Here is a 27,591-nt window from a genome sequence, read left to right as displayed (position 1 = left end):
ATAAAATATCATTTTAATTCTATTTCATAGCATTATGAACACATTTTTGATAGAATTTTATACACAACTTGTTTATTTACACAAAAGCATCAAAGAAACTTTGCCCAAATAAATCATCTTCTAAAACTTTCACATCTGTTTTATGATAATTAAATATTTATCTGCAACTGTTGGGTAAATGAATACAACACATCAGAAGAGTGTTTCAACAATACTTGTCATGTGATAATGTCCCTTGATTTTGATTGGCTGAGAAGCACAGTTGGCCGACTGTTACTATGTTAAGCAACTCTGTCAAATAAAACATCCAACTAGTCCTTTCACAAAACACTCCCTACGATCAGTGGCGTACCTAGGATTTTCCACAGGGGGGGCAAATTCGTCCGCCATAAAATTTGACAAGCAAAAAACAAAGAATAAAAAGGTCTTCAACCACAAATAAAGGATATCGTCCGCCAAAAAATTTGACAAGAAAAAAAGGTCTTCAACCACAAATAAAGGATTTCGTACCAGAAAAAAAATTGACAAGCAAAAAAAAAAAAAAGTCTTCAAGACTCGTCAGGGGGGGGGGCAGTCTGCCCCCCCCCCGTAGGTACGCTAGTGCCTATGATCCACATCTTACAAGAGTTTCAATTGATTCATTCCATTATTGTTTTTACCAATCACCATGCTCCTTTAATTTACAAGTGATAATGTGTTAGCTTCGTTGATGAAGAAAAAAAAATTGACTGTCATGGCTTTCCATATACATCACAACTTTTTGTGTGAGAGAGGGCCCTGGGGCCCGTTTCATAAAGGACTTGCAACTGTTGTAACTTTGCCATAATGGCAACTAACATGGTAACAGGGCTCAGCAGCCAATCAGAATCAAGGTTCCAATGGTAGTTGCCATAATGGCAAGGTTACAACAGTTGCAAGTCCTTTATGAACGGAGGGGGGGGGGCAGGTGTTCAGGGACACAAAAACAATAAATGTGTCAAAATATATATATTTATGACCAACATCATTTCACACATAATCATATATGCTGTAAGCTTGTATCACCAAACTTCTAATGAGAATAATAATATAAATCTGAATAAACTGATGTTAAACACAGAACTCTGTGACCTGTATTCTGAACTTGGCTTTAATTCAACCTCTGGTCTAAAGTTGTGTTTAACTATGGATAGCTAACTGTAGCACAAATCTTTAACAATACAGGTTCTATTCAGCCGGCTCATTTGACAACTCAACCTAATTTTAACCATCTCAGAATTATAAATGAAATAGTATTTTTAAACATTTAACTAAGATAAAAAAAAGTATGATAAACACAAGAAACATGAATGCTAGTAAAAATGTTGACATATTTGGCATCCCATAAGTTTAGAACAGAGTTACACCATGGCCCAAGTTAAACCAGACTTAAGAATACGGGATGTGAGTTTACATAATTAATCATTGCTTTGTCAACTGTTGAAAATTATTATCATGTGATCAGTGTAGCCTAGTAAAATTTTCCTGTTCGTTTTTAATATATTGGAAATAACAGAACCCACACGGAAATTGGGGAAATCTATCCACTTGTTAATTTTAGATTTGATCATATGAAAAAATATAAGAAAGAGTTTAACCATCTATTTTTCACATATTCCAGATTAACTCTTTTTTCTCTCTTTGAAAGCTGAATGATAATCATACATAATTACATGTCACATTTCTCTGCAAATTCTAAGTAGATCCTTTATCGCATCTTCATTTAAACATACTTTTTGTGTACCAGACGTTGAAAATGTTTATAATTAAGTACGCTGCCAGATGGGTGTTAATTTGTATGTTTCGTGATTTCCATGCACCACATAATTAAGAATATGGATTTCTGCAATGAGTAATAAATGCAGTGCACAAAAATCTCAGATAAATTGATGTCTGAGTTACAAAGACCATGACCTGTCAATCTATGACAATATGCCATTAAAAAAATAATACTCCCAACTTTCACCAAAATTTGTTATACAAAATCTGTATCCAGCCATATCATCAGGAGTTGAACAATCTCAATTCCTTTTTGACAAGCTTTAGATTGCTTTAATTAACTACTCAAGATGGAATTCATCTTTCTTTAGTAATCCCAGAGATTTAAAAATTGGAAATGACGTTTCGGATGTGACATGAGAAAGTGGTACTAGTTATCACACATATGAGAATGAATGTTTAAATAAAACACAATATGTATCTCCAGAAATATTACTTTAAATTCTGCAGAAGAATCATCACAGATCATATATTACATGGCATGAATAATAACCATATCAATAGAATGGTTATTTTCAGCAAAGGTATCAAATTTGCTATCTATAAATTGTAATTTGAATTAGGAAGATCTTTTCATACAAAATTTGCACGAATGTAGTAGAAAAAGCACAAGACTGATACACATAACCAACATGCATTAAAGTAAACTGCATTCAAATTTTGAACACATTATGGCTACAACAAATTACAAAATTGGCTCTGTGCACATTTCAGTCTAAAATAAAATAACTTAACATTATTGCAAAAATGAGGATAAAATATTGATATAAACATAAACTCTGAAACTAAATATTGCCAAATATACATATCCTGTATGTACACATGCAAAATGGTAATATATCATAAACCCATCCACATAAAAAAAGGGGGGGGGGGGAGAATCACCAACAATGACATTTTATTTGGAAGTAATTTATACCATATTTTGAAGATGGGAAAAATTTTGCTTCATTTTAGATATTGTCGTTCAAAACAATGGTTACCCAGCATGATTTCCTTGACTGCACCGGGTGCTTGAAACAGCAGCTAGGGCTAAAGCCGGGGTAATACTAATAGTGCCTTGGAATAGATGGTGCTTTATAAATACCCATCATTATTACTACAGGATGTGTTGAAAAAAAGTGAGCAGGGAAAAAGGCTGCACATGTATGCAGATACAAGCCTCACTGGAAATTACATAATCATTCAGAAATATGAACAAGAGTTGTACATCCAGTATAAATACCCTGCATGTTCTGATATTTCTTGCATGTTTATCTGTCCTTTTCTTCCCTTTCTCTCTTCCTCCTGTTTTCCCTTTCTTCCCTCTATTTTCTTTATTTCCCTCCCCCTCTTTTTCTTCCTTTTCTTTTCCTTTTCCTCTTCTCTCTTTTTCCATTTTCTCTCCCATTCTTCCCTTCTCTCCTCTTCTTTCATTTTTCATATTTTATTCTATCTTTTTTTAATTTCCTGGCAAAATCCTCTAGGTGGGCAGAAAATTCCCAGCCTTAGCTGTAACATCACTGATTAGGACATGATTTTTATAGGCTATGATGCTATTCCTTTAAGAAGGAATCTGAACAGTCTAGATCACCATGCAACTAGAGTTCCGTCATTTGAGCCTTTTGATGTCTTCAAGCACACCTACACTAAATGGAGCCTAAAAAAGTGATGGACCAGGAACAAGTTCAAGCACTCTGAGACCAGCCCTAATCTGGGATATGTCATGTAGCATTGATAGACAAGAGTTCTACAAGGTCTGGATCTTTGAGAACCAACCGACTGGGGCCAAACACACCTCAGAGATTGATGGAACGGGTACAAGCACAAGAGTTCTAGGACGAGCCTGCGATATTTTCATCTAGAATTGAAAGAGAAAAGTTCTACAAGGGGTGGATCCCAAAACATGTTTGAGTGATAAACTAGGACCAGTCTGGGATATGTTATGTAGCATTGACACAGAAGAGTTCTACACAGACTGGATCCCAATATATGTTTGAGGAGTGATAGACTAGGACCAGCCTGGGATATGATATGTAGCATTGATAAAGAAGAGTTCTAAACAGACAGGATTCTAATACATGTTTGAGAAGTGACAGACTAAAAGCTGCCTGTGATATGTCATGTAGCATTGATAGAGAGGAGCTCTACATGGTCTGGATCCCAGCACATGTTTGAGGAGTGATAGACAAAGACCAGCCTGGGATAAGTCATGTAACATTGATAGAGAAGAGTTCTACACAGTCTGGATCCCAAATTTCAGAGTCCTAGACTAGGACAAGTCTGTGATATGTCATGTAGCATTGATAGAGAAGAGTTCTACATGGCCTGGATCCCAAATTTCGGAGTCCTAGACTAGGACAAGTCTGAGATATGTCATGTAGCATTGATAGAGAAGAGTTCTACGCGGTCTGGATCCCAGTACATGTTTGAGGAGTGATAGACTAGGGACCACACATATGGGATGAAGAACTCTTCAGGCTGATCCTCCTCTACATACCGGAACTTCAGCTCAGGAAATTTCTGGAATCAAACAGATAAAAGAATCAATCATAATTATATCATAATCAAAATATGTTTTACACATATATGTAGCTGGGAGATGATGAAGGAATTCAATCACAGTGGGGTATTTCACAGAGTTGAAGTCATTCTTGAGTGCACATAAACCAAACACGTTATCTCATTGATGAATGCACAGTAGTGTGTGTGTCCCCTGAATACTACCTCAGGGAAGAGAGACCCAAACTTCTTTAGACTAGTCCATTTTGTAGTACATTCAGACCTGCTTTAGCTACCACATGTATTAAAGGTCCACCTGTCTAATAAGACCATCACTTTGGTTTCCATTGTATAGCATTTCCCAATGAATTACGTACTACAACAACCGGCCTTTCTTGGAGAGTCATAAAGAGCACTTTTGGTGGCCACAAGACAGGTTTGACTATACTTACCCTCAATCTATCTCGAGGCCATTGCAGCATGCCTTGTTTGATGATATCTAATACTTGATGAACCGATGGTGTATGATGCTCCTCTTGACTCTCTTCTAACCTCACTGAGAAGTATGTCAGAACCTACACAAAGGAAAAAAGCATAAATAATGAAAGATGTGCAAGAAGAGCCAATGGATATACCGCACCGAGGTCCACATGACCGAGTGTGGTATATCCATTTGGCGAGTCGAGCACAGAGTTCATTATTTAGGTCCCCTATGCACAAGAATGTGTGCATTGTTTGTTTTATACAACCCCCCTCCCCTATGTTACTGAGTTGCCCCGAATGCTATATTTGATCTAAATTTTAGATAATTCTAGATAATTCCAGACCTCACACTATCCTGCATTCAGACGTCAGAGTGCAGGTTAGTGCATTTTGGATGCCATAGTGCAATTCGCTGAATATCATGTGATCCGATTTGGACCAATCAGATAACACAACATCCTTGGGAGTTGTATAAAATAACATAATCATTCTAGGCGAATTGGTCAATCGCTGATTGGTCTACACCCATTTGTCTATTTTCCATTTGGTCTCATTCCACATGGTCTAATCCTACTTTGTCTATAACCGTTTTGCCATCCCTCCCATTTACCATTTCCAGTTAGCCTAACCAACTGGGCATTGTGGCGTGCACCTGTAATCCAAGCTAAAATGAGAAGTTACAAATTGATGTAGAGGTTTGAGGTTCGAGTCCTGATCGGTTGGTGACGTTAAATATTGGTCCTAGGTGTAAATAATCATATCTGATTGATACAAATCTGTTCAAAATAAACACACACATAACCAAGGGTATAGCTGAACTACAGGATTAGGTTGTACCCATTTTGTGTCAAGGCTTATTCCCACTGCACTTACGGATGCAGAGAGGATGTAAAACGGAAAAGAATCTTGCCATCCATTGGAAAATGTTATGTATCCGTTGTGTACTCTTTGCATACTTGTTTCATGTGCTCTATATCCATCGAGCATCCGTCCACTGTGATTTAATTGTTTGCCCATTTTGTCCATTGTCTGGAGTGGATGAAAACAGATGGAGCCACCCCGAAATTTTGCTTGTCCGCGGTATCTGTTATGAATACATTTTGTGTCCGTCGGCCAGCGGGACCAGGCCTTAATATCCATTTTGTCTAATATACTGGGTCTAACACCCCCTAGTCTACTCGGTTGATAAATGAACGATTGAGTAAAAATTGAGGACACTAAAAGAAAACACCTAGAACTGACAAAGGAGTTGAGAACTAGTAATACATTTTCAGAAGCAACCTTCAACTTCCCCCAAATTTGACTGAGTACTCTATCAATTGCAGACAAGATTGCCTTTGATGTAAGTGCAGTACAATAACCTTTATTTCTTTGTTGCCAACAGCTGGTTGCTTACATCTGTGAGTTTTGTGTGACTCTCAAAAAGATTTTTTTAAAGATCTACTTACCGTGTCAATATTTTGTATGATATCCTGGAACTTTGGATGTGATTTGAAGCTCGTGAACAGATCTTGCTTGTAGAGTAACGTGTAGACTAGATGAGGATTGTGTGGGAGCATGTTGATTAGACATGAATTGATGATTTCTAGCACCATACGAATGACTTCTTCTAACACGCTCAGATCTGATAACTGCAACCATAACAATAGAAAGTATAGATTAAATCAAAATCACGACATAACAAACTACTTTCTCCTGTAAAAATAGAATTGTTAAACTTAACACATTTCAAGTGACTGTAGATATAAAATTGCTGAATGGAAATAATCAACTTTACTACAATTATCATTCCAATAGTGATATTTTCTCTATTAAGCTTGAGTTTGACCCACAAGTTCAGGTAAAGTTTGGAGTGCTTTACAAGTCTAAACCAGAGAATTGTGAAGAATTGAGATTCATGATTGCCTTTAATTGACTATTAAACATCCATGGTTCTGTAAAATCCCCTTCCAAAATGCATGATAGACGTTTATTTTGAAAAAATAAGGAAAACTGATTAAATGCAAACATGGTTCCAACAAAACATCTCTAAAATCAGCGACTCTAGGGGAAAATGTCAGTTAAACGTATTATACGAAAGAGACATTCATTTTCACAACCGATGAATAAGTGATACATTGCAAACTTTATCTGAACAAAATATCAGTAAAAACAGCGACCCGAGGGGACAAACTGTCAATTAAACGCAGCCTAAGATGGAGATGTCTTACCAGATCATCATGTACAACAGCAGCATCCTGCGTGAGATCTCCATTGGCTTCAACAGCTGATGACGCTCTAAGCTGCTCCACAATCTTATCATGCTTCTTGATTAGTAACTCAAACAAACTACAGAAAATAAACAAACAGTAATCAATCATGACATGTGGGCAACCAAAAAATTTCTACCACGGCCAGGGGCCCTCTGGACTTTTGCTATTTTAAGTGCACATTAAATAACTGTCTAGAAGGCCTTTTTATTGAGATTTTTGCAAATAACTATTGAGGCCAAATACTCACACCATTCATAGCTTTCCTTGACTATTCAATCTTTTTAATACATTTACTTGTAATGTTCCATCCTCTGACCGCTGCGTCCAATCCCATAACCGCAAGTCAGACAGTTCATCTAATTTTGTCACATTTCTTCATCTTCGTGATCTACGATCTTTCATTGAGATGTCATCTTTGAGACCGTTTCTAGGTAGGTTCAGCCACATTATTCCAATCAATTCCAGTGCCAGTGCACATGCAATACATTCATCACTACGATTCAGACAAAATAAAATCCACACCACTCACAACCTTGCTGTCATCCTCACATGCGCACATACCTCATGAATGCTACATAAAACATGGTATGAACACCGCACCAGAAATCACTGACATTAGATTCCCTCCATGAAAACATACGATCAAATCACCAAAACTTCACAACGACCAAAAATAATGGAGCCACAACAATTTTCTTTATAAACATGATCGTTTATTACAATTTTTAATAGTGGCAAAATCAAGATCATTATAAGGGGGAATTTTTTTTTAATCCTATAAAAAAGTCAAAAATATGATGCATGGATAACACTACCCTTCCTGGGCAATCTAAACCTCATAAAAAATCATTATGAAACTAGAAACCAAAAAGATAACATAACATACCTAATACATTTTTTTATGAAAGTCGTGAATGATAGGCAATTAGCTGCATGATGTAAATTAAAAATAAGGATACTTCAAGTGAGAATAGAGACATAAAAAAGACAACTTTCTCATTTGCAATGCAAACTTTTTCCCCTTGTATCGCTATGTTCCCTGAAGCATATACCGGTAGAAGGGACATTTCGGAGAGTATTGCCATACTGAAAACAAGTAAACAAATAGAAAGAAAATCATTAATGACAACTTCTTCCTTCAATTCAAGAATACATTCTTTGTTTTTTAATGCTAATATGAGAGATGTAGTTATGTTGCAGCAAACAATAATTTTGTAAGAAAAAAATCTTTGAAATCAAAGTCAGTTGTCACTATATCACCATAGATCTAGAGCCTGTTCACTTGCATACACCTAACTGTGAAATCTAAGCTGAAAGTGATCACATTGAAGATTACCAACACAGATAAGCACATGTGGGACAATGTATGTTCATGATTCTTATCTTGTACGGAGAACCCACTCACCTTACTATCCTCTGCGTTACATAGGGATGCAGCGAATGGAACTGTGAAGACATATTGGCAAGAGCAGCTAAGCAGTTTGTATGGAGGTATTTATCCTGTGGATTACACAATGAAAGAAATAGCATACAATAAATCAAAGATTATTTCGTCCTTGTAAGCTATAGCTCGGGACTAAAATTTTGATTAAAGAACTGTGAACAGGCACAAGTAAGCAGATCATATTTTTATCTCTTCTTTCTTGAAAGCTTATTGGGGGTCTTAACATTAGGAGCTACCTTTCAAACTAATAATCTTCATGTTTATTCCATATAAGTTTGTATAGGGGTGTTCATATTCTTAATGCGAATACATTACATACGACATGACAGTAAATGCACTATGATCCGATAAGGACAAGACTCGAGAAGTTACATGATAAGTGCAGCTCGTGTTGGAATGCCCTAAATGTACAATGTAGTTCAATTAAATGAGACTGGAAACAATCAAGATACAAAAATATGAGACTTTATCCTTTATTTCAAATATATACATATGAAATAAAAGAATATATGGCAACAATAATCAAAAATGAAAAAAAAAGCCAAATAACAGAAGCGAGACAGGGAGATAGAAAGATGGAATGAGAGAGAGACAGAGAGGGACACAATGAGGGTGAGATAGAAAGAGACAGAGAGAATGAAATATACACTCACACATAGACACACATAGACAGAGACAAATACAGAGACATAGAAAGAGAGAGAGAGAGAATGTAGACTATATTCACCCTCATTCTTGTCATGTTGTATTGTATGGTCCTGATGACTACGAGAACGATTAGGCCACCCAATGTGATCTCTGTTATGGTTCTATCTGTGTACCAGGTTACCTGCTTCACCATCTAAGGGAAAAGGGTGAGAAATTAGTCATTTTTGTGTATGAAAAATACACAAGAACAGAGTTTCTGAGAAGATAAACAAATAATTGGATTTTCAAAAATGTATATATTTAGTCTTTCAGTTTCAGATCTTGATGAAAGGCTGGAAACATTTGTCACAGCCTTCTGCTGCACATGTATAGTGTATAAGGTCTTATGCGAAAAAAAACTACACTTGTGAGCTTCGATGCAGTGCCTGCTGTGTGGCCTTTTTGATCTGGTTTGAAATTCACTTCCTATATCAGCAGACCTGCCAACCTCTGGGAATGAAAAATTGTATTCTGTGATAAAAAACCTGTATTTTCCCCCAAAAAAACTAATTTTATAATAAAATACGCACTGCTATGCAGATAGCAGGCCTGCCAACATAAAAAAAAGGAGTCCCAATCGCGATGCTCTGTGCTCAAGCTGCATGCAAGCTTATTCTATGCTGACAGCTGGAGTAATGCAGACCTGCCAACATTCTTTTTAAAAAAAAGTATTCTTATTCATGCCCAAGTGATAAACATTCATGTCTTCAACCGGCCAATCGGATACAAAAGACTCACTTCACTTGTGTTTGATTATTGAGGTCTGGAAGTGACCTTTAGTGTCACCATCCGATAGATGTGACCAGGGCTTGAACCTTAAAACTCTACATCAATTTGTAACTTCGTCAAACAGCTTGGAACCCAGGAGCACACCACAATGCCCAGTTAAAGCTTTTGAGTATGTAGTCTTTGTTAGCCATTTAAAAAAAATTGCTATGTAATGGTGAAAATACTTTGATATTGGAACCTTGACAAAAGCTTGAAGGGCTGGAGAAATGATGAGGAATTCAGCTTTTTCCTTTTTCAAATAAATAAATCAGCCCAGTACAGATTATATTTAACGTATGAAGATCTTTGCACATTTTTTTCATGTAATAAGAACTCTGTGACTCAGTTTTTATGGGATGGCATGTTCTATCATTTGTAATCATAATGAAAGAAATAAAATTGATTGATCAATCATCAACGACAAAATGAATGTTGAAGAATCTCAGCAGACGAAGTTGAACAAGTCACTCATCCAGTCAAATGTTGACAAATTTAATGAAGTAATAATAATCATAATGCAATGAAAACAATATTTGACACATTCCCTATATCACTAAATCTAAAAATAAGTTGGAAACTGAAAAGCAGTTCATGAATGTAAATTCAGGAGTCTCTACAGATGCCCTTAAGTGGAGATTTCCTTTAAGTTGGCTACAGTAGAAGGATCTGTTAACTTCCTTGCCCTGTTTTGCGACGACCTTTATAATGTAAACAGGATTTATACTGGAGACAATCCCATCTGAACTATTTCCTTCCTGGATCCTCTTACAAGGTAAGTGTAACCAGCCCATACCCCACTGTGACTGTGTTCAAGGATATAGGAGGGTCATGGAAAGGTCAATATAAGATACCGAACCATACTGCTACTGTACATCTAGGTCATTCTAGTGCTCTGTTTTAACGTTGAACATAGTAGTACAGATACTGCTTACCAAGAGGTTGAGTAACATTTCATTTCTCAAAAGGAGCTAAATTTTTTTTTCAAGGGATTGTATTTTACCTGAAATTCACAGTGCTGAGATAAAATATTCTCCCAAGGGGGAAATACAGCTTCAGAGGAGAGTTGAAATGTTATTTGCTAAACAGACAGACCAGGCAATATGTGTTATATTATAAAGTCTATGTAGATTCACCATCAGTCTGCACTGGCTTTATGATCTAGCGTCCTTTGGCAAGGCGTTAATCCACACTTTGCCACTCTCCACCCAGGTGCTAAATGGGTACCCGGTAGGATGCGAAAGCCTATGTAGTATGCCTAGCAATGGAGTCTTGGAACGCTCCCCAGGGAGTGGAGAAGGTGCATACATTGTATGTGGGCATGCAAGGATCCGATGACCGGGGTAATAATATGCTGTAAAGCGCTTTGGGCCATTATGGGAAAAGCACTATCTATAAAAAATAGCTTTTATTATCATTATTACGATAAACTCACAGTGCTTGCTGCAACTCTGAACCCTCTATGTCATAATAGGATAACACAGCTAGCGTGTGCTTTATGCAATCTTCACTTATACACTAGGGCGTACACCAACCAAATTACCCAATAAGGCAGTTTATGAGCAATGAGTGACATCACCTCAGTGAATATACGGCAGAAGTTTAAACTACATAGCAGTTATATTCACTGAGGTGAAGTCAAATTCTTGAATATAACAAATGCGATCCTTGCAGCTATGATCATGTGATGGCGTATTGACCTATCACTGTTTTGAATCTAAATAAGTCATGCAACATTATTGTATGTGTGACACTGATTTTTCTGACTTTTCTCTTCCCTTAAAAGACATGAATCAAATCCGAACATGAGCCTACATTATCAATAGCACAACACCTATGATATTGGTCCCAGGACCTGCTTCACTTCAAGTTTGGTGCTGTGCTGATTTTACTTCGGCCCAACACCGAACTTGAGTAGGGTAATGAGGTACCATATAATTAAATACGGGGACTCCCATATTTATATATGGCACTTCATTAAAATAACCTTTTGGACATCCGACCTCCATTATTTACCGTTCTTACTCTACTTCACAAACTGCCCATGACAATTTGGGAGCATTACAAATTTTCAAATGGACTAGAAAACAGAGACAAATATTTCAGAAACATCACACATACCACATAAGAGGTCCGACGAAATAATATGTAGCATTGCTCAGGTTTTTTTACTAATGAACAATGAATGATTAATATATTTTTTTCAATTGGAAAGTGTCTCATGAATATCTAGTCAATAATTTTCACTGACTGCTCTCAGCCAATCGAATGCAAACATTTCAGTAGCTTATACCACTTGCCAATGACTATTCGCTTGATAACTCACCAATTCATGAACACACTTATTGAAGGAGTCGTCTTCACTGAGGATGAGGAGGATGATAAGAGTCATGTAGATATGATGGGAATTCCTCTCCTGGGCATTGTACAGTATCTTCAGAAGGGGAATTACCTATTACAAAACAACAACAATGGATAACATAATCAACAACAACAAAAATCATCAACAGCCATACAAGTATATAGTACACATCATCGTGGGCATTAGTAAGAATTGCAAGCAAGAGGTGGCTTAGGAACAGTTCTATCATGACAAAGGCATGGCTGAGGGTGTTTTGATGATTTCGAAGGAAACAGGCCTACCTAATTATTCTACTGCCCGAGCAAAATAATTGGTATTAAATGACCCATAAGAAAGTGATGTGGATCCTTGTTATTTGAAAAACCATCCTCATCTCAAACCCCTGGCAGGTTGATAAGCCAGTCATAAGCACCAGTCAGTAGAAAATTTTCCCTGCAAGCTATAATAAACGACTGGTCATGTGATAGATTTCAGCCAATCATTTGATTAGGATCCATATAACGGCATTGTAATACATAATACCAGCAATCAGATTTGTCATCAGGGATATTCATTGTCAAGGAAACCTCATCGCCAGATGCCTTGTCACAGGGATTGAGAGGAGAAACCCCCCCCCCCTGATTTTCAGGGCTAAAAAAATTGCAATCATCAACAGATTGTATCTATGAACTGGCCTGTTGGAGAATAATAATAATCTGGTTATTCAATACTGTATTATAATGCTCTACGGACACACATTGTACATATTTAAGTGCTTACAAATTTATCATTACCCCTGCCATCAGATTCAATAAGTCAATCCTGCACACAATGTATGCACATCTTCCACTTCTTGGGAAAGTATTCCAGCTAGTCCCTAATGAGGCACACACAATGCTGGACAAGTCACCATGCAATATCAATGAGATGACTGTCTTATTCATGGTTGTTTTGTTTTACTCTCCTAAAAATGTCATTGGACTTTTTTAACATCAAGATTTTGTCACCAAGGCTATGATGATATCAACATACCAGTGTGTCAATGTTTGTTCTTGACAAGACATAGTTCCTGAAGTTAATGTTCTGATGCAGGAGGAGGTATAGAAGGAGGGTACTTTGATCATCTTTGAGATGGTTACAGAATGCTTCATACAGGTTGGCAGAGTTCAGCTTGAATGGAGGGAGGCAACCTGATGGTCCAATCGGAATTCCACCATCTGGAGGGGGAAAAGAAAATGACATTAAGTAATTCACAAGAACAAACAAGTTTATTTCAAGCCTTTGAAGGCCACCTTTGGGTTGGGGGCACAAATTGCAAAATGTCCATGTATTAAACATAGGTATCAATTTTTTTTTTTACGATAAAGATCAATTCAGGGGAGTCACACACACCATTCTCATTATACTTTCTAAAACTGGTTTACTGGAAACCAGTTTGGAAGTTTGCTTTGCTAGCGTTCCCATTTGATCACCCGAAAGTGGTTTTCAAAACCACTTCACGTAAAGCGGTCTTGTTGCTATGGGAACACTCTCAGTGGGGTGACATGTTTCGCGCGAAATTTGAAACTGCAGCGTAGGCATTCCACAAACAGTGTGAGGCGTAGCATGCTCAAAATGTGCAAAGATCGCTTCCCGAAGAACGGTTGTGTCCTCACTTACGCTAAAACCAGTTTAACGAGGCAAAACTTACATTCGATCAAAATACTTTGCCAAAAAAGACAATCGAAAACCAAAGATGGATAAGCATATTATGCCTACTAGTACTACTGAGTAAAATTCTGGCTAGATTATTCAAATTTATGAATACAGGCCCAGAACCACCGACCACATTGCACCTGGAAGCTAACGTGTACAGAAAACTTGTGCTGACCTTGTGAATTTGCAAAGGAGCAGAGTGCCCTCCTGTACGGATTGTGTATTCCCTTCTCATGCGTGTAGTGATTGGTCAGGACTTGTAAGAGGAGGAGACTCTGATTGGCTAAGAGTGCTCTGTCTTCTTGATCCTCTGTCTTCGATCGTCCTCCGTAACCCAGAGTGAGCACCGCCCAGATACCGGCTGGAAGGAGAAGAGAATCAGTGCCAATATACATGATTGTTATTTAAAGGAATTACATGTTTTATCATTTGATGTTTAGTAGCATGGTCATATTTGATCTCCCCTCAGTTTGATTTTACGTACAGTACACATAATTGGTCATTTTCATAGAGCACTTTGGATGAAGGAAGGTCAAATTGTCTCTAGGTGCCTTGATATAGTATAAGTACTGCATAACCTGTAATAACTATTTTTTTTAAAGCTTTCTTGTTTGATAGGTGCTCTATCTCTTGTTAGGTGGCTATGCTTTCATGCATATGGCTGACTGGTTAATATAGGGATTGTTAGCTTTCTTTTCTATAATTCTGTATTGAATATTTATTTCACGTCATCCACATCATAAGAATTTCAGGACAGAACACATTCATATAATGTAGTAATCGTAAACTGGAAATGTGAAAAATACTTTTGGCGAGATTTACCAAAACTTACATGAATGGAATAAGAGAGCCTTTAATCTTTCTAGGTACAACTCAAAATCTAATAACGTTGAGCAAGATATCATATATTCTCTGAACAGTATAAAAAGACAATAAAGAAGACAGTGGTCTTCTAATTCTGGGAAAACTAAGTGAAGGCAGTTTGTATCCATCCGGTCTACTAGCAAAAGCTTTAATCATCAACCTATCTAACACCAATCACGGCTCAACTCACTGGGCCAACTACACACTTGATCTAATTACCGTTTGCCCTAACTGTCAATTTAGTCTTATGCCAAGACGGTCTAATTCCCATTTCATTGCACTTTATCAAATGAGCATTTGGTTCATCTAATCCTGTACATTATTTGATGTTAGACCAATGGATTAGATAACATGTGTACAGTATAGCCAGTATAACAATGGCTGACTTTGCGAAGCTGAGATACCCGCCGAGATGATCCAATTGTAAAACTTAAATTCATCGAGTCATTCACTTTCTTTCAAGGTATGCTCGATGTATACCTCAATCATTTTAGCAGGTAAATTATCCAAAAGTTTTGGCCATCAATCGATTTCGTTTCCGTAAAAATACCGCCTGTAATTTGCACTGACACTACAGTGAACACTGTCTGTACGCCCACTACAATAGATTACGTGTAGCTACCGCCATTGGGGAGGCAGCTGCGTGTATGAATATTGGGTCTCCCAGATCCGGATAAATCCCCTAACCAGATTGGTGCTGGTCCGAACGTGTCCACATAGAGGTCGGACTGTAGGTAAATAGGCTTATTGACAATTAGACCTAATGATTTGTAGACAAATTGGTTATAGAAAAATAAGGCTTTGACCATTTGGACCTGGTTGTAGATGAACTAGGATTAGACCAAGTGGGATGAGACCAAATGGAAAGTAGACAACGTGGGTGTAAAACAAGTGGCACTATGGCCCTACCTGCTATTGCTGCAGAGATGCCGTAAAGAAAGCTAGCTGGTTTGGGTGAATCTCTCAGAAGCTCTGCTGGACATTCTTCTCTCTTGATGAACTGATCTAGGAGAATCTTCACCAGAATATGGGCATCATTGGAACTGCAAAAAAAAAGAAAGATAGTATTTAATCATCAATGTTTATGAGTGCAATGTATGATTTCATCTTTCACCTAATAAAGTATTGTCGATTGCACAAATGAAAAAAAATTGTTTTATATAACACCTGAAAACATATCTTGGTAATTTGACATTTATGAAACTGAGGGCATGCAGCTGAGCGAGCGTGGTCTGTTGATTACAATTAACGCTGCAAACACAAGTGTTTTTATGTGTAGTGCCGGTGGTGTCTGCACAAGCATGCAATGGAAAAAATCATATGGATAAAAACTGCACGATAAATATTTGTAAATTTGCACAAATGATGACGTCATTGTAAAATTGGCTGAATGAGAAATATCAAACAACTGATCAAATGACAAGAATCTACGTAGGTGTCATATAATAGAAAGTAGTGGATGTAGTTTAGTATATGAACATCATTGGAAACTAATATTATGCAGAATATGAGCATGAGAGCATCATACATGTAGTTGAATTAAAATGTATTGCAGTCATAAGACATTCATTACTGATCAACTCCAAGAAAGGGATTTCCTTTCATAAATACTTTTCTTTTCTACCTACAGGACTCATCTCTATATCAATATCCTGTATTCAAAAGGACAAACTCACCATTTTCCATGCATGATATACTCTGTAATGAGGCTCTTGTGTGATATCCTTGGTATGTACATCTGAACTGATAGGAGAACCAATAAGGTGTTGATCGTCTCTAGGTGAATTACATAGGTGAAATTCCTGCAATGCAAAAGAATTATAAATATGCAACATTTATACAAACAGAAACATGTAAGAACGACAGACATTTACCTAAGGCTTGTTTTGAAACTTTTATTGTGATCCGCGCCAGGGAAAGTGTAATAGGGGAGCCCCCCCCCCAAAAAAAAAAAAACATTCTTCAAAGAATGGCTGTAAAATCAGCCAAGTAATGCTGGTATCTCTGAGGAAGACTGGGTGAACATTATTGGGAAGAGAAAAGGCTGGAGGGCAGCATAGGAGCAAGTTGCATGGAGTTTGAGGAAAAGCAGAATTTACAAGTTAATGGAAGAGATGTGTAGATTCAGGAAAACCTCAGATGCCAACCCTCCCCCCTTGAGTCGAAGGTTTTCTGAGTCAAAATTGCACTAGAGCCGGTCACTCCAGGAGCAGTTTATTCAGTCATCTTAAAGAATGTTAATATTTCTATGGGCATAAACAGTTCTGCCAAGGAAAAAAAAAACAGTGAAATTATCTTTTATCATTGCAGCACTTATTGACAGATCATTTATTCACATATTCATATAACTTAGGGATATTGCAAATCATCGTCTAAGATGAGATTAACAACAAGGCTTTAAAAGAAAAAAAAAGAAGTCTGAATTTATACATACACTACCGATGCAATAAGCAAACAGTAAAATGTATACAAATAAACACTTCCTACAACAGTTTCAATAGTTTCAATACTATGGACTAGAATAGACAAGTATTGAATCATTACCAACTACAATAGACAAGTATTAGATCATTAAACCTTTCCACTCATCATAATTTACTTCTAATTTCACTTTCAATAAAATGTATTGTCCCCTAGAAACTATACAACATACATGTATATACTACACGTACAAAACAGACATAGACCTAATATGAGCACTCCTACAATATTATTGTAAAAAGGAATATCTGCGGAACACATACATGTAGTTTAATACATGTACTGTATGCTAGCGACACCATTAGGGACTTTTTGATTTTCATGTCCATAAGTGGACTGCTACGGAGCACATGTTCACAGCATAGAGTTGGTGGCGTGAAGCTCTGGATAAACAGAGCATGAGTAAGAACACAACTGCCTGCCCTCTCTCTTGGTAAAAGATGTGATTTGGGGGTAGTCTCCTTCATTGTCCTGAACTGTAAATATGTCAGGCAATGTTAGTGCAGATGTCTTGCGTTGCTTCATTCCAATGACTTTGTATGCCGTGAACACAGATCAGACTTTTATGGCTTACAAATAGTGTAGTCAACTAGTACACTTGCCCCCCCCCCCCAAAAAAAAAAAAAAAAAAAAAAAAAAACTTTAAAAAACTTTAAAAAACTCAAAAAAACCTAATATAAGATAAAATTCTTGAGGTTTCCATGGCAAAGAAGAATAGTGTACAGGTTTCATGGTACACCATGTATTATTTTGTGGGCATGAAAAGGACCACCCAAATTTGATGTTTTGACATGTGTTTTGTTGCCGTCTTCAGAAGAAAGATTTATGTTTACTTACAGCACAGGGACTTCGATCAGGAGTTGTATGAGGGTCTGGATGAACTTCTCCAGGAGTGTCTCATCTCCATCTGCCTCTCCGTTCTCCATCACATCTTCTACATTGAGCACCGTGGAGGATGGTCTAGTTCTAACTAACACTGATAACTGCTGGAGGATACGCCCCTCGGATAGCATCTCCAGGAAGTACTTGAGGCTGCGCCGAATGATGAACAGGGCGTTGTAGGTCTGCCACGTGAAGACATGGCTGAAAGATAAATGCATGGAATAGTCGTGGTAATGGAAAATTAAAAGACAAGTCCACCCCAACAAAAAAATAATTTGAATTAAAAAAATTAAAAAGAAAAAACTCTAACAAGCATAACACTGAAAATTTCATCAAAATAAGAAAGTTATGACATTTTCAAGTTTCCCTTAATTTCACAAAACAGTATATGCACATCCTGGTCGGTATGCAGATGAGGAAACTGATGGCGTCATCCACTCACTATTTATTTTGTATTTAATTATAAGAAATATGAAATATTATGAATTTCTCCTCATTGTCAAGTGAAACAACAATAAATTCCTCCCTGAACATGTGCAATTAGCATTGTTTAATATTATATGGTTCAGTCAAGTTGGTCCCTATTGTAAAATCTGTAAAAATGAAATATTGTAGAAATCAAACAATAAAAAACAAAAGATAGAGTGAGTGAGGGACATCATCGTCTGTCTCATTTGCATGTCACTGAGTTGTGCATATCACCGTTTTGTGAAAAATAAGCTAAATTTAGAAATGTCATAACTTTCTTATTTTACATCCAGTTTTAATGAAATTTTCAGCATTATGCTAATTTGATTTTTCTATATTTATTCAAATCAACATTTTTCTGGGGTGGACTTGACCTTTAAAAGTTTGTCATTGAAAGGAGTAGCATATTTACTCATTGCATGCATAAAATAATGTTATTTGTGTGACAACCCTCCCATAAATTCTGGGGAAATTGAGTATTTTTGTCTGAGAGTATGCAATAATACTCTAAGCTCAGATGCCTCTACACTGGTCAGCTCGGATGAGGCATTTCTGTCATTTTAATGGACAAAAGGATGTCCTGTCTGTAATTACGTGGATGCTGCTACTGCAACTCATATGGAACAATGCTGTCATCATACGAGACAAAGATTTTTTACACACTGCTCTAAGATTGAAAATGTAACCCCAAAACAGCCGAAACGTTCAGTCCAATATCTCAAATTCCATGTGCTGTAACTGACATGTTCATGAAATAAGTTAAAAAAACATTCCATTCGATGCAAGAACAAGAGGTCTTGACATGCACATAAATGAATAAACTCTACTTTTAATTCAGAAGCATTCTAGAAATGATGAACTCAAGAAAATTCTGAATATGAAAAGATGTAAGGACAAACTATGTAATTTCAAACTTCTTCAATCACATAAAGGATTATACTTTCCTACTTTTTCTGTAAGACTTTTTCTTTAGTGTGACATTTTTTTTGGTATGCTATTGGATGTATTTGTTATATTTGATTTATTTTAACCAGGGCGCGACACTGGTATGACGGTCCCAGACCAGTAAAATTTGCTGTTGGGCCAGTCGTTTTTCAGAAATAGCCAGATTGAGAAATGGCTCTCATGAATTATGTTGTGGGGGGGGGGGGGGCAATAAAAGCAATTAAAGTCAGCAAAATAAACTCAAGTCTCTTTTTATATTTTTCTTTATTTTGGGGGACCAGTAAATTTTAGGTTCGGGCCAGAAAAATTGAAAAATTTGGGATCTACTGGTACGACATGAACAGGTTGGACCAGTAGAAAAAAAGGTTTAGTGAGGAGCCCTGTTTTAACTAATACAATATACATGCCAACACAAACACTTCATTCAAGGACACAAAATGCTGTTTGTTATGCAGGCAAAGATTTACCCTTCCTTTTGCAATTCAGCCATCCCACTGCTGACATTGAAGAAGAAAACAAAGTGCAATGTACGTGTAAATAAAACAAAATCTATACAGAACATAATGACCTTGAACAGAAATATAGGTTTGCAACACTTTAACAAATAATGACATTTTTTTTTCTCTCAATGAGTCAAATATCATTCTTTATAACAAAAACAAACTAGCACATCAATGATGTGGAGCTCATCCGGCATCTCGCAACAAAATTTAATACAATTTTAATTTCAGCCCGCTTGACACTGTAGTGAATTATATTGGTGACATAAATTGAGGATGAAGAAATGACATAGAAACATTTTTTGTGATCTATGAATAAATTTCATATAAATTAAGCATAAATAATATTCTAGTCAATATTTTTAAACTGTGTAGAACCTTGGTGAACCTCATGTAGCTCTCAGATGGAACAAAAATAATCAACAAATAAATAAGTATTTTTTGTGAGTTTTGAAAATATACGAATAAATTAGCATATTCAATGAGTTTCAAAATTCTGTGTTGAAACCACCTCAAGCTATCATATAAAGCAAACAAAATTGAAATTGATTATTAAACAAATGAAGATTTTTTTTTTTGGTGATTTATGAATAAATTTTGCATAAATTAGCATAAATAATTTTCTAGACAAAATTTTGTGTACAAGTTTGGTGAACCTCATGCAGCTCTACCAGATGGAAGAAAATAAATCAAAATCAGTCAACAAATAAATGAGAAGAGACATTTTCTGTGATTTATGAATAAATTTCGCATAAATTAGCATTAATAAATTTCTACTGAAAATTTCTAAATTCTGTGTAGAAGTTTGGTAAACCTCATTAAGTTCTACCAGATGGGAAAAAAAAATCAAAATCGAATTAAAGAAGAAGAATTTTATGTGAATTTCAAAAAACATGCATAAATTAGCATATTTAATGAGTTTCAAAATTCTGCGTAAAAGTTTTGAATCCCCCACCTAATGCTATCATATAAAGCAAACGGAATTGAAATCAGACTTGAAATGATGAAGAAGAAGCAGCATTTTGAAATTCAGTCAACAAATAAAGAGGCATTTTCTGTGATTTATGAATTTCGCATTAATTAGCATTAATAATTTTCTACTGAAAATTTCAAAATTCTGTGTAGAAGTTTGGTGAACCTCATGAAGTTCTACCAGATGGGAAAAAAAAATCAAAATCGAATTAAAGAAGAATTTTATGTGAATTTTTAAAAAATATGCATAAATTAGCATATTATTGAGTTTCAAAATTCTGTGTAAAAGTTTTGAATCCCCCACCTAATGCTATCATATAAAGCAAACTGAATTGAAATCAGACTTGAAATGATGAAGAAGAAGCAGCATTTTGAAATTTAGTCAACAAATAAAGAGGCATTTTCTGTGATTTATGAATTTTGCATAAATTAGTATAAATAATTTTCTACTCCAAATTTCAAAATTCTGTGTAGAAGTTTGGTGTACCTCATGAAGCTCTACCAGATGGAAGAAAAAAAAATCAAAATTGGTCGACACAGAAGAAGCATTTTATGTGAATTTTTAAAAATATGCATAAATTAGCATAAAAATAGTTCTAGTCAGAATTTCAAATGCTGTGTAGAAGTTTGGTGAACCTCATGAAGCTCTACCAGATGGAAGCAAAAATTCAAAATCGGTCAACAAATAAAGAAGCATTTTTTGTGAATTTTGAAAAATGCGCATAAATTAGCATATTTAATGAGTTTCAAAATTCTGTGTAGAAGTTTTTAATCCCCCACCTAGTGCTATCATAAAGGAAACAGAATTGAAATCGGACTTGAAATGGCGACGAAGAAGCATTTTTAAATTGTGGACGGACGCCACGCCACGGCATAAGCTCATCTGGCCCTTCGGACCGGATGAGCTAAAAATAAAAATATGGTTTCTGTAGATGTTTTCATAATTCCCCCCCCCCCCCCCAATGTGCTAAATCTCACTTTTTATAAGAGGACCAGAAAATCTTTAGATGAAAAAAGTATGTGAATCTCACTGGAATGCAGAGAAATATAAAGGGGGGATGGGAAGAAAAAAGGAGTTAAAATCGATTTGAGTCACTTGGTATAAATCGTAAAAACAGTAAGAACTAACAAGCTTCCCATAACTTGAAAAAAAGAAATGCATTTTAACAGTTTGACTGTACTCACTCTTCATTTTGTGCCGAGACTTTAAGCTGCATTGCCCTCTTGATGAACACACGGACCAATGCACAAAGATTACCAGAATGGAGGTTACTATGTGCTGTTAAAAAAAAAGGAAGAGAATATCATCAGACCTGCCAACCTCTGGGAATGAAAAAGTGTATTCTGTGATATAAAAGTGTATTTTTCCCCAAAAAAGTGTATTTCATAATAAAATGCCTGGCGCACTTCCTCATTGCAGCGCTCAAACTGCATGCAAGCTAAAATGCGCACTGCTCTTGCAGATGAAAAAAAAAAACATTTAAACATGTGTAGGCCTATATCTCACCCTGGTTTTAACAAAATGATTGAAAAAAAAAAGTTACCTGAAATTACATTGATCTAATAACCATATTTGTGTAAGTTTTATGAAATAGAGACATATAGGCCCAAATTCACAAAGGTGGTTTTGAAAACCCACGGTTGAATCCATGGTTTATGCAGATTTCCTGTATAAATTACGCTTAATTAATTTAGCGTGCATCGGGCGCATGTATAAAAAATATCCAATGCTGATGCGCGCTTTTGTCACAGTGCGCCAAATTGATGCCTGTTACCATGGTTAGATTCGCTATTTTATTCATGAGTCCACTGTTTGAAGAGTGGACTCATGAATAAAAACAATGGACTCATGAATAAAATAGCTTGGATAACCACGGCAACAGGCGTCCATTTGGCGCATTGTGACAAAAGCGCGCATCAGCATTGGACATTTTTTTATACACGCACCCGATGCGCTCTAAATTAAGCGTAATTTATACGGGAAATCTGGATAAACCATGGACTCAACCGTGGGTTTTCAAAACCACCTTTGTGAATTTGGGCCATAGGGATGATTTTTCTCAATAAATTACGATTTTGTAAAAAAAATAAAATAAAAAAATAAAAAAATATTTTTTACAAAAACGTATTTTTAAAAGAAAAAATGTACTGCCGTATTTTGGTTGCAAAAACGTACTAAATACGCCAAAAACGTACTGGTTGGCAGGTCTGTATCATGAAGGTCGGAGTTTTAAGAGTAACACAAATTTGGACAAATTTTCAGACAAAACTTGAAATATCACTGAAGGTATTAAGTGAATTAGCAATTTCAATAATTCTTACCTATAAAGTTGAATTCATATTTGTGTACATGTACTGTCATTAGATCATAAATTTAATAAATATTGGAATGGGGTATCTGGTTCATACTTACACTTAAAATTACATGAATTGTAAGTTTAATAAAAACAAGTCATCTCTTTGAACTGTGCATAATCTGAGACTTGTCTCATAAAGATTCACAACTATGTTAAGTATGCCATTGCTACATCTACCATCATGATAGAAACCTTGATTGTGATTGGCTGCTAAGACGTGCTACCATGGTAGTTGCCATAATGGCAAAAATACCCTAGTTTTAACCCTACATGAAACAGACCCCTTGTATTGCATTGTACCTCTATAAGCATACCCTTTACATATTGCATCGTCTTTACTAGTATTGATATGTTAATATTAATCTAGGTGGGGTATTTTATAAAGCTGTTCATAACTAAACGCATGACTTGCAACTATTTCTTGGGCACTAAATCAACATTAATGGAAATTTCTGGTGCCTCTAATAGGCAAAGTCTTGCAAAACTTACGAATATCTTCACGATATGGCCCTCAGGACCATGATGCAGCACAGATCAAAAACCGATCTTGTTTATCCTGAACAAATATGCTTGAATATGAATACAAATTTTATCGAAAACTTCCTTTCAGCTCCTTACCCAGTGTCTTGCAGAGGTTCTGTGACGATTCTTCTATGAGCCTTGCATCGGCACTCGTGTGTGGGATGTTGAAGGAAAAGGACAGGAGCTGCTCCCAGAAGGGATCTGTGTCGTCAATAGAATCTTTTCCAACAAATCTCTGAAGGCATTCATTCTCTCCAAGCTCACTCAGGCTGCTTCCTGTGGCACCCATTGTCAAATATGCAGATTGTCAGGCAACCTGCCCTATTTAAAGTCTTTATTTGTTGAAAACCTCTGGTAATATCACTGAATCTGTTTGGCTGTCACATTAAAAGAAGTTTGAATGCATGATGTGTGTTCTAACAGAAGCCATGATGGTCAAGGGTGTACAGGAGTATAAGTATATAAGTATAGCAAGTTTGTCGGAGAATCCAAACAATCTGAAAAGAAAATAAAAGTTTCAAATCTTACCTGAAATATATGAAGACACAAAAGCAGTGAAATAAAGACCAAGAACTGTTGGCACAAGTTAACGTTGCAAAATAAAAACTGGTAATGGTAAATGTAGATTAAGCTTGGTATGATTAAGGATAGCTCCATCCAAGCGATAAGTGGATTTGAAATTAATCAAGGTCAGATGTAAAATAAGACGGTTATAACTTTTTAAGTTTGGCATACTGACAATATCCCGCGGGCAGTATTATTAGGAATTGATGGTGTGGTGATACGCAACATACAATACACAATTTAAACATTCTTAAAATATCTTCTTTTTTACTGTTAACTTGGGGATTATACATTTTTTCACCAGAGGCAGAGTGCTCAAAAACTTTAATTTTTAGTATATTTTTGTGTGGAAAGTAAAGTTGGTCTGAATCTTGACCAAACAATCTCTTTTTTAATTTATAAAAAAATCAAAGGAATTCAATATATTTTTAGAGCCAAGTTATGATGAATAGCTGTAATGGAAACTGACAGTGTCAAAAAATTAAGTGTTTATCCCGACCCTCTCGCATGCGATGTTTTGAAATCGGCATCAAATTATTTATACGTGTGAGGAACTCGATGATGTTGGCTCTAATTCACCAATTTGAGGCTAACCGGAGGATGGATATGGAGTGAAATTCAGATGAAAAGTAAGAAATTAAGCTTCTTATTCTTTTAAAGCTTGTTTCAGTGTAGGATTTTTACAATAAATATGCATTTTTTCCCACCTCTGTCACTCGAAGTATCAGAGCGAGTTCACCACCTTAAGTTGAGGTTCGTGTAGGTGGAGCGTAGTGTAGCGGTAGTGAAGTGGAGTGGAGCGAACCTCGCTGAGATATGTAGATCTAGGTTATGTGTATAAAGACGACCAAAAAAATCCCCCCTACCTACCCAAATTTTGACATTGGCCTGTTAAGAATTAAGCCAAGACAGATAGACAACATTTTTTTTTTTTGGGGGGGGGCCTTATTTATGCCTATGGCTATGGTCTAGACTGAGCCCTGGCCTCAGTGGCCTTCCTTTCTTGGCTATCTAAAGTAAATGTTACGCGTTAGATCTCGGACTCGGTCTCAGCTCAGTACAGCCACTCTAACATTACTGAAGTACGTTACAGGGTACACTACTTCTAGTATTGTACATGTAGTGTATTATAAAATAGCTCTGTATTTTTAAGCATCGTGATTGGTCAAAACGCATCACATGACATTCAACTTTTTGTGCGCAGTCTGCACGGCCATGCAGCAGGCGCGCAACAAAAATTTACATTGCACTCATTTTAGCTAGAATTTGAGTATGAGTATAAACACTGACAGGCCAAGTCCAATGAAAAGAGCTGGAGAGCAATATCGCCAAAAATTTGAGGAATTCGGAAAGCAAATAGATTGCAGAGCTGATTATTGGATTACAAAATAAAGTTTTTGTTGACATCATGACCTTCTTCTGTAAGCATGGACAGGAAAATATTAGTGGAATGAAAGCTGACGTTACAGTGTACATGTACACTACTATACTACTAGTAGTGTATAGTCACGTATTGTATTACCGGACACTATCATGATTCCGGACGCGCATATTACTGCATACGAAAACAATGTCATACCGTAGGACTTCTGCAGTTCAATTTCACAGAGCAATACATAGAACAAGATTGCAAAAACAAGGCGAAAAAATCCAACTTTTTTTAAACCTTATTTATCTCTAAAATGACAGAAAATGCTTAAAATATCATATACATGTAACATAGTTTTGCATTAACAATTGATATATTTTCTGGTGGAAATATGGGCCTGGGGCTGATTTGCCGAATTTTGATCTCATTCGCTCCTTCGATCGAATGTTGAATTGGTGGGGTGTATTGTGGGTGATCGCCGACGGCTAGTTCTCAAGGTACGGTCCGCGAGGTTTACCGTATAGAGCCGTCGACGAACGATCGACGGCGCATCGATAGAACTTGATACGAATGAGCATAATACTGGAAAGAGCCGTTGAACATGCAGCTAAAAAGAAAAAATAAGATTAGTTAGCAAACACAAATTTATTTATTATTACCAAAATCTGCTGTCTAAACTCTAAAGCAAGCGAAAATTTAGAATTTACTCATATATGATGATACATGTATGAAGAAAAAATCACCCCAATTCTTAATTAGGCCCTATATCATTATTAATCAAGAATATCTTCACCCGTCTGGCGCGCGTCCGGAATCATGATGTAATTTCACGAAAATAATTGTTTTTCGCGGAGGGGTATGCGGCAAGCGCGATACAAATTACAAAGAAAACGTTGATAAATATAAAATAATTTTACCATATTAATAATTTTCATAATATTTGGAATAGCTAGTGCGAATTTTTCTTGATTGTATTTCCTCTAATTGTCATTTTTAAAGCAATGAAATAAAGGTGTCTGTATAACTTTACACTGGCAGTGCCACTGGCATACATGTTGTAGTGTAGGATGGGGGGTCGGGTGTCCGGACACTTTATATTTTGTAAGCCTTCTTTTTGTCTTTGGATTACACTAAATAGGCCTAGGTTATGAATTCATTAGTTTTAACCATCTTCTATTTTGCTCTCTATAATATTTCCTAACATTTTGTACTAAAAATTGATGAAAATTCGCTTGTAAATTTTTCCAAATGACTTTCTAAAACTGATCGTCCGGACACACAACAACTGGGTATACTAGTACTACTACACTACAGCCGCACAGCACAGCCACAAGCCCACACTCCCACAGCACAGGCAGGCACAGGCCCACGGTACATCGACGTTCATCATGTTCATTCATGTGATTGTGATGAATTTCAAATTTTATTTTAAGGAACTTATGCTAGCCGCGGTTGTTCTGTCATACATTACCGAATTAATGCCGAATGATTTGTCTTAACTGCAGATCAAACTTTTAACCAGAAATCGCAGAATACTTCTTATTCGCAGTCCCCTAGCTAGTATTAGTAACTTAGTCACATAAAAATATCGACGTGTCGCCTTTCGGTGTCCATTTGTTTTCAACAAATTGCCAATAAACTGAAATAAGAGCTTGCAAACCAATGCCTGCGATCAAATCCAATCGAGTACCGCGCTGCGCTGCGTTAGGGTCAGTTTAATAA

The 27,591-nt window shown here is 36.4% G+C and overlaps 1 protein-coding gene across 1 annotated transcript; it reads right to left on the bottom strand.

Annotated features, from left to right (window-relative positions):
- LOC129257473 (dymeclin-like) lies at nt 1-27,521 on the bottom strand. The gene is made up of 16 exons (XM_064096792.1): nt 27,341-27,521; nt 24,033-24,433; nt 22,243-22,336; nt 18,128-18,373; nt 16,486-16,611; nt 15,719-15,852; nt 14,121-14,306; nt 13,283-13,467; nt 12,236-12,361; nt 9,185-9,298; nt 8,419-8,513; nt 6,972-7,089; nt 6,210-6,392; nt 4,731-4,853; nt 931-4,299; nt 1-799 (listed from the first exon to the last, which is right to left on the bottom strand). Exons 2-15 carry the CDS (start codon nt 24,223-24,225, stop codon nt 4,153-4,155), a joined length of 2,070 nt encoding a protein of 689 aa, XP_063952862.1. The 5' UTR covers nt 24,226-24,433; nt 27,341-27,521; the 3' UTR covers nt 1-799; nt 931-4,152.
- Between the last annotated feature and the right edge of the window lie 70 nt (nt 27,522-27,591).

The sequence above is a fragment of the Lytechinus pictus genome, chromosome 3, assembly GCF_037042905.1.
Source record: "Lytechinus pictus isolate F3 Inbred chromosome 3, Lp3.0, whole genome shotgun sequence".
Lineage (NCBI taxonomy): Eukaryota > Metazoa > Echinodermata > Echinoidea > Temnopleuroida > Toxopneustidae > Lytechinus > Lytechinus pictus.
This window is presented reverse-complemented; position numbering and strand designations above follow the sequence as displayed.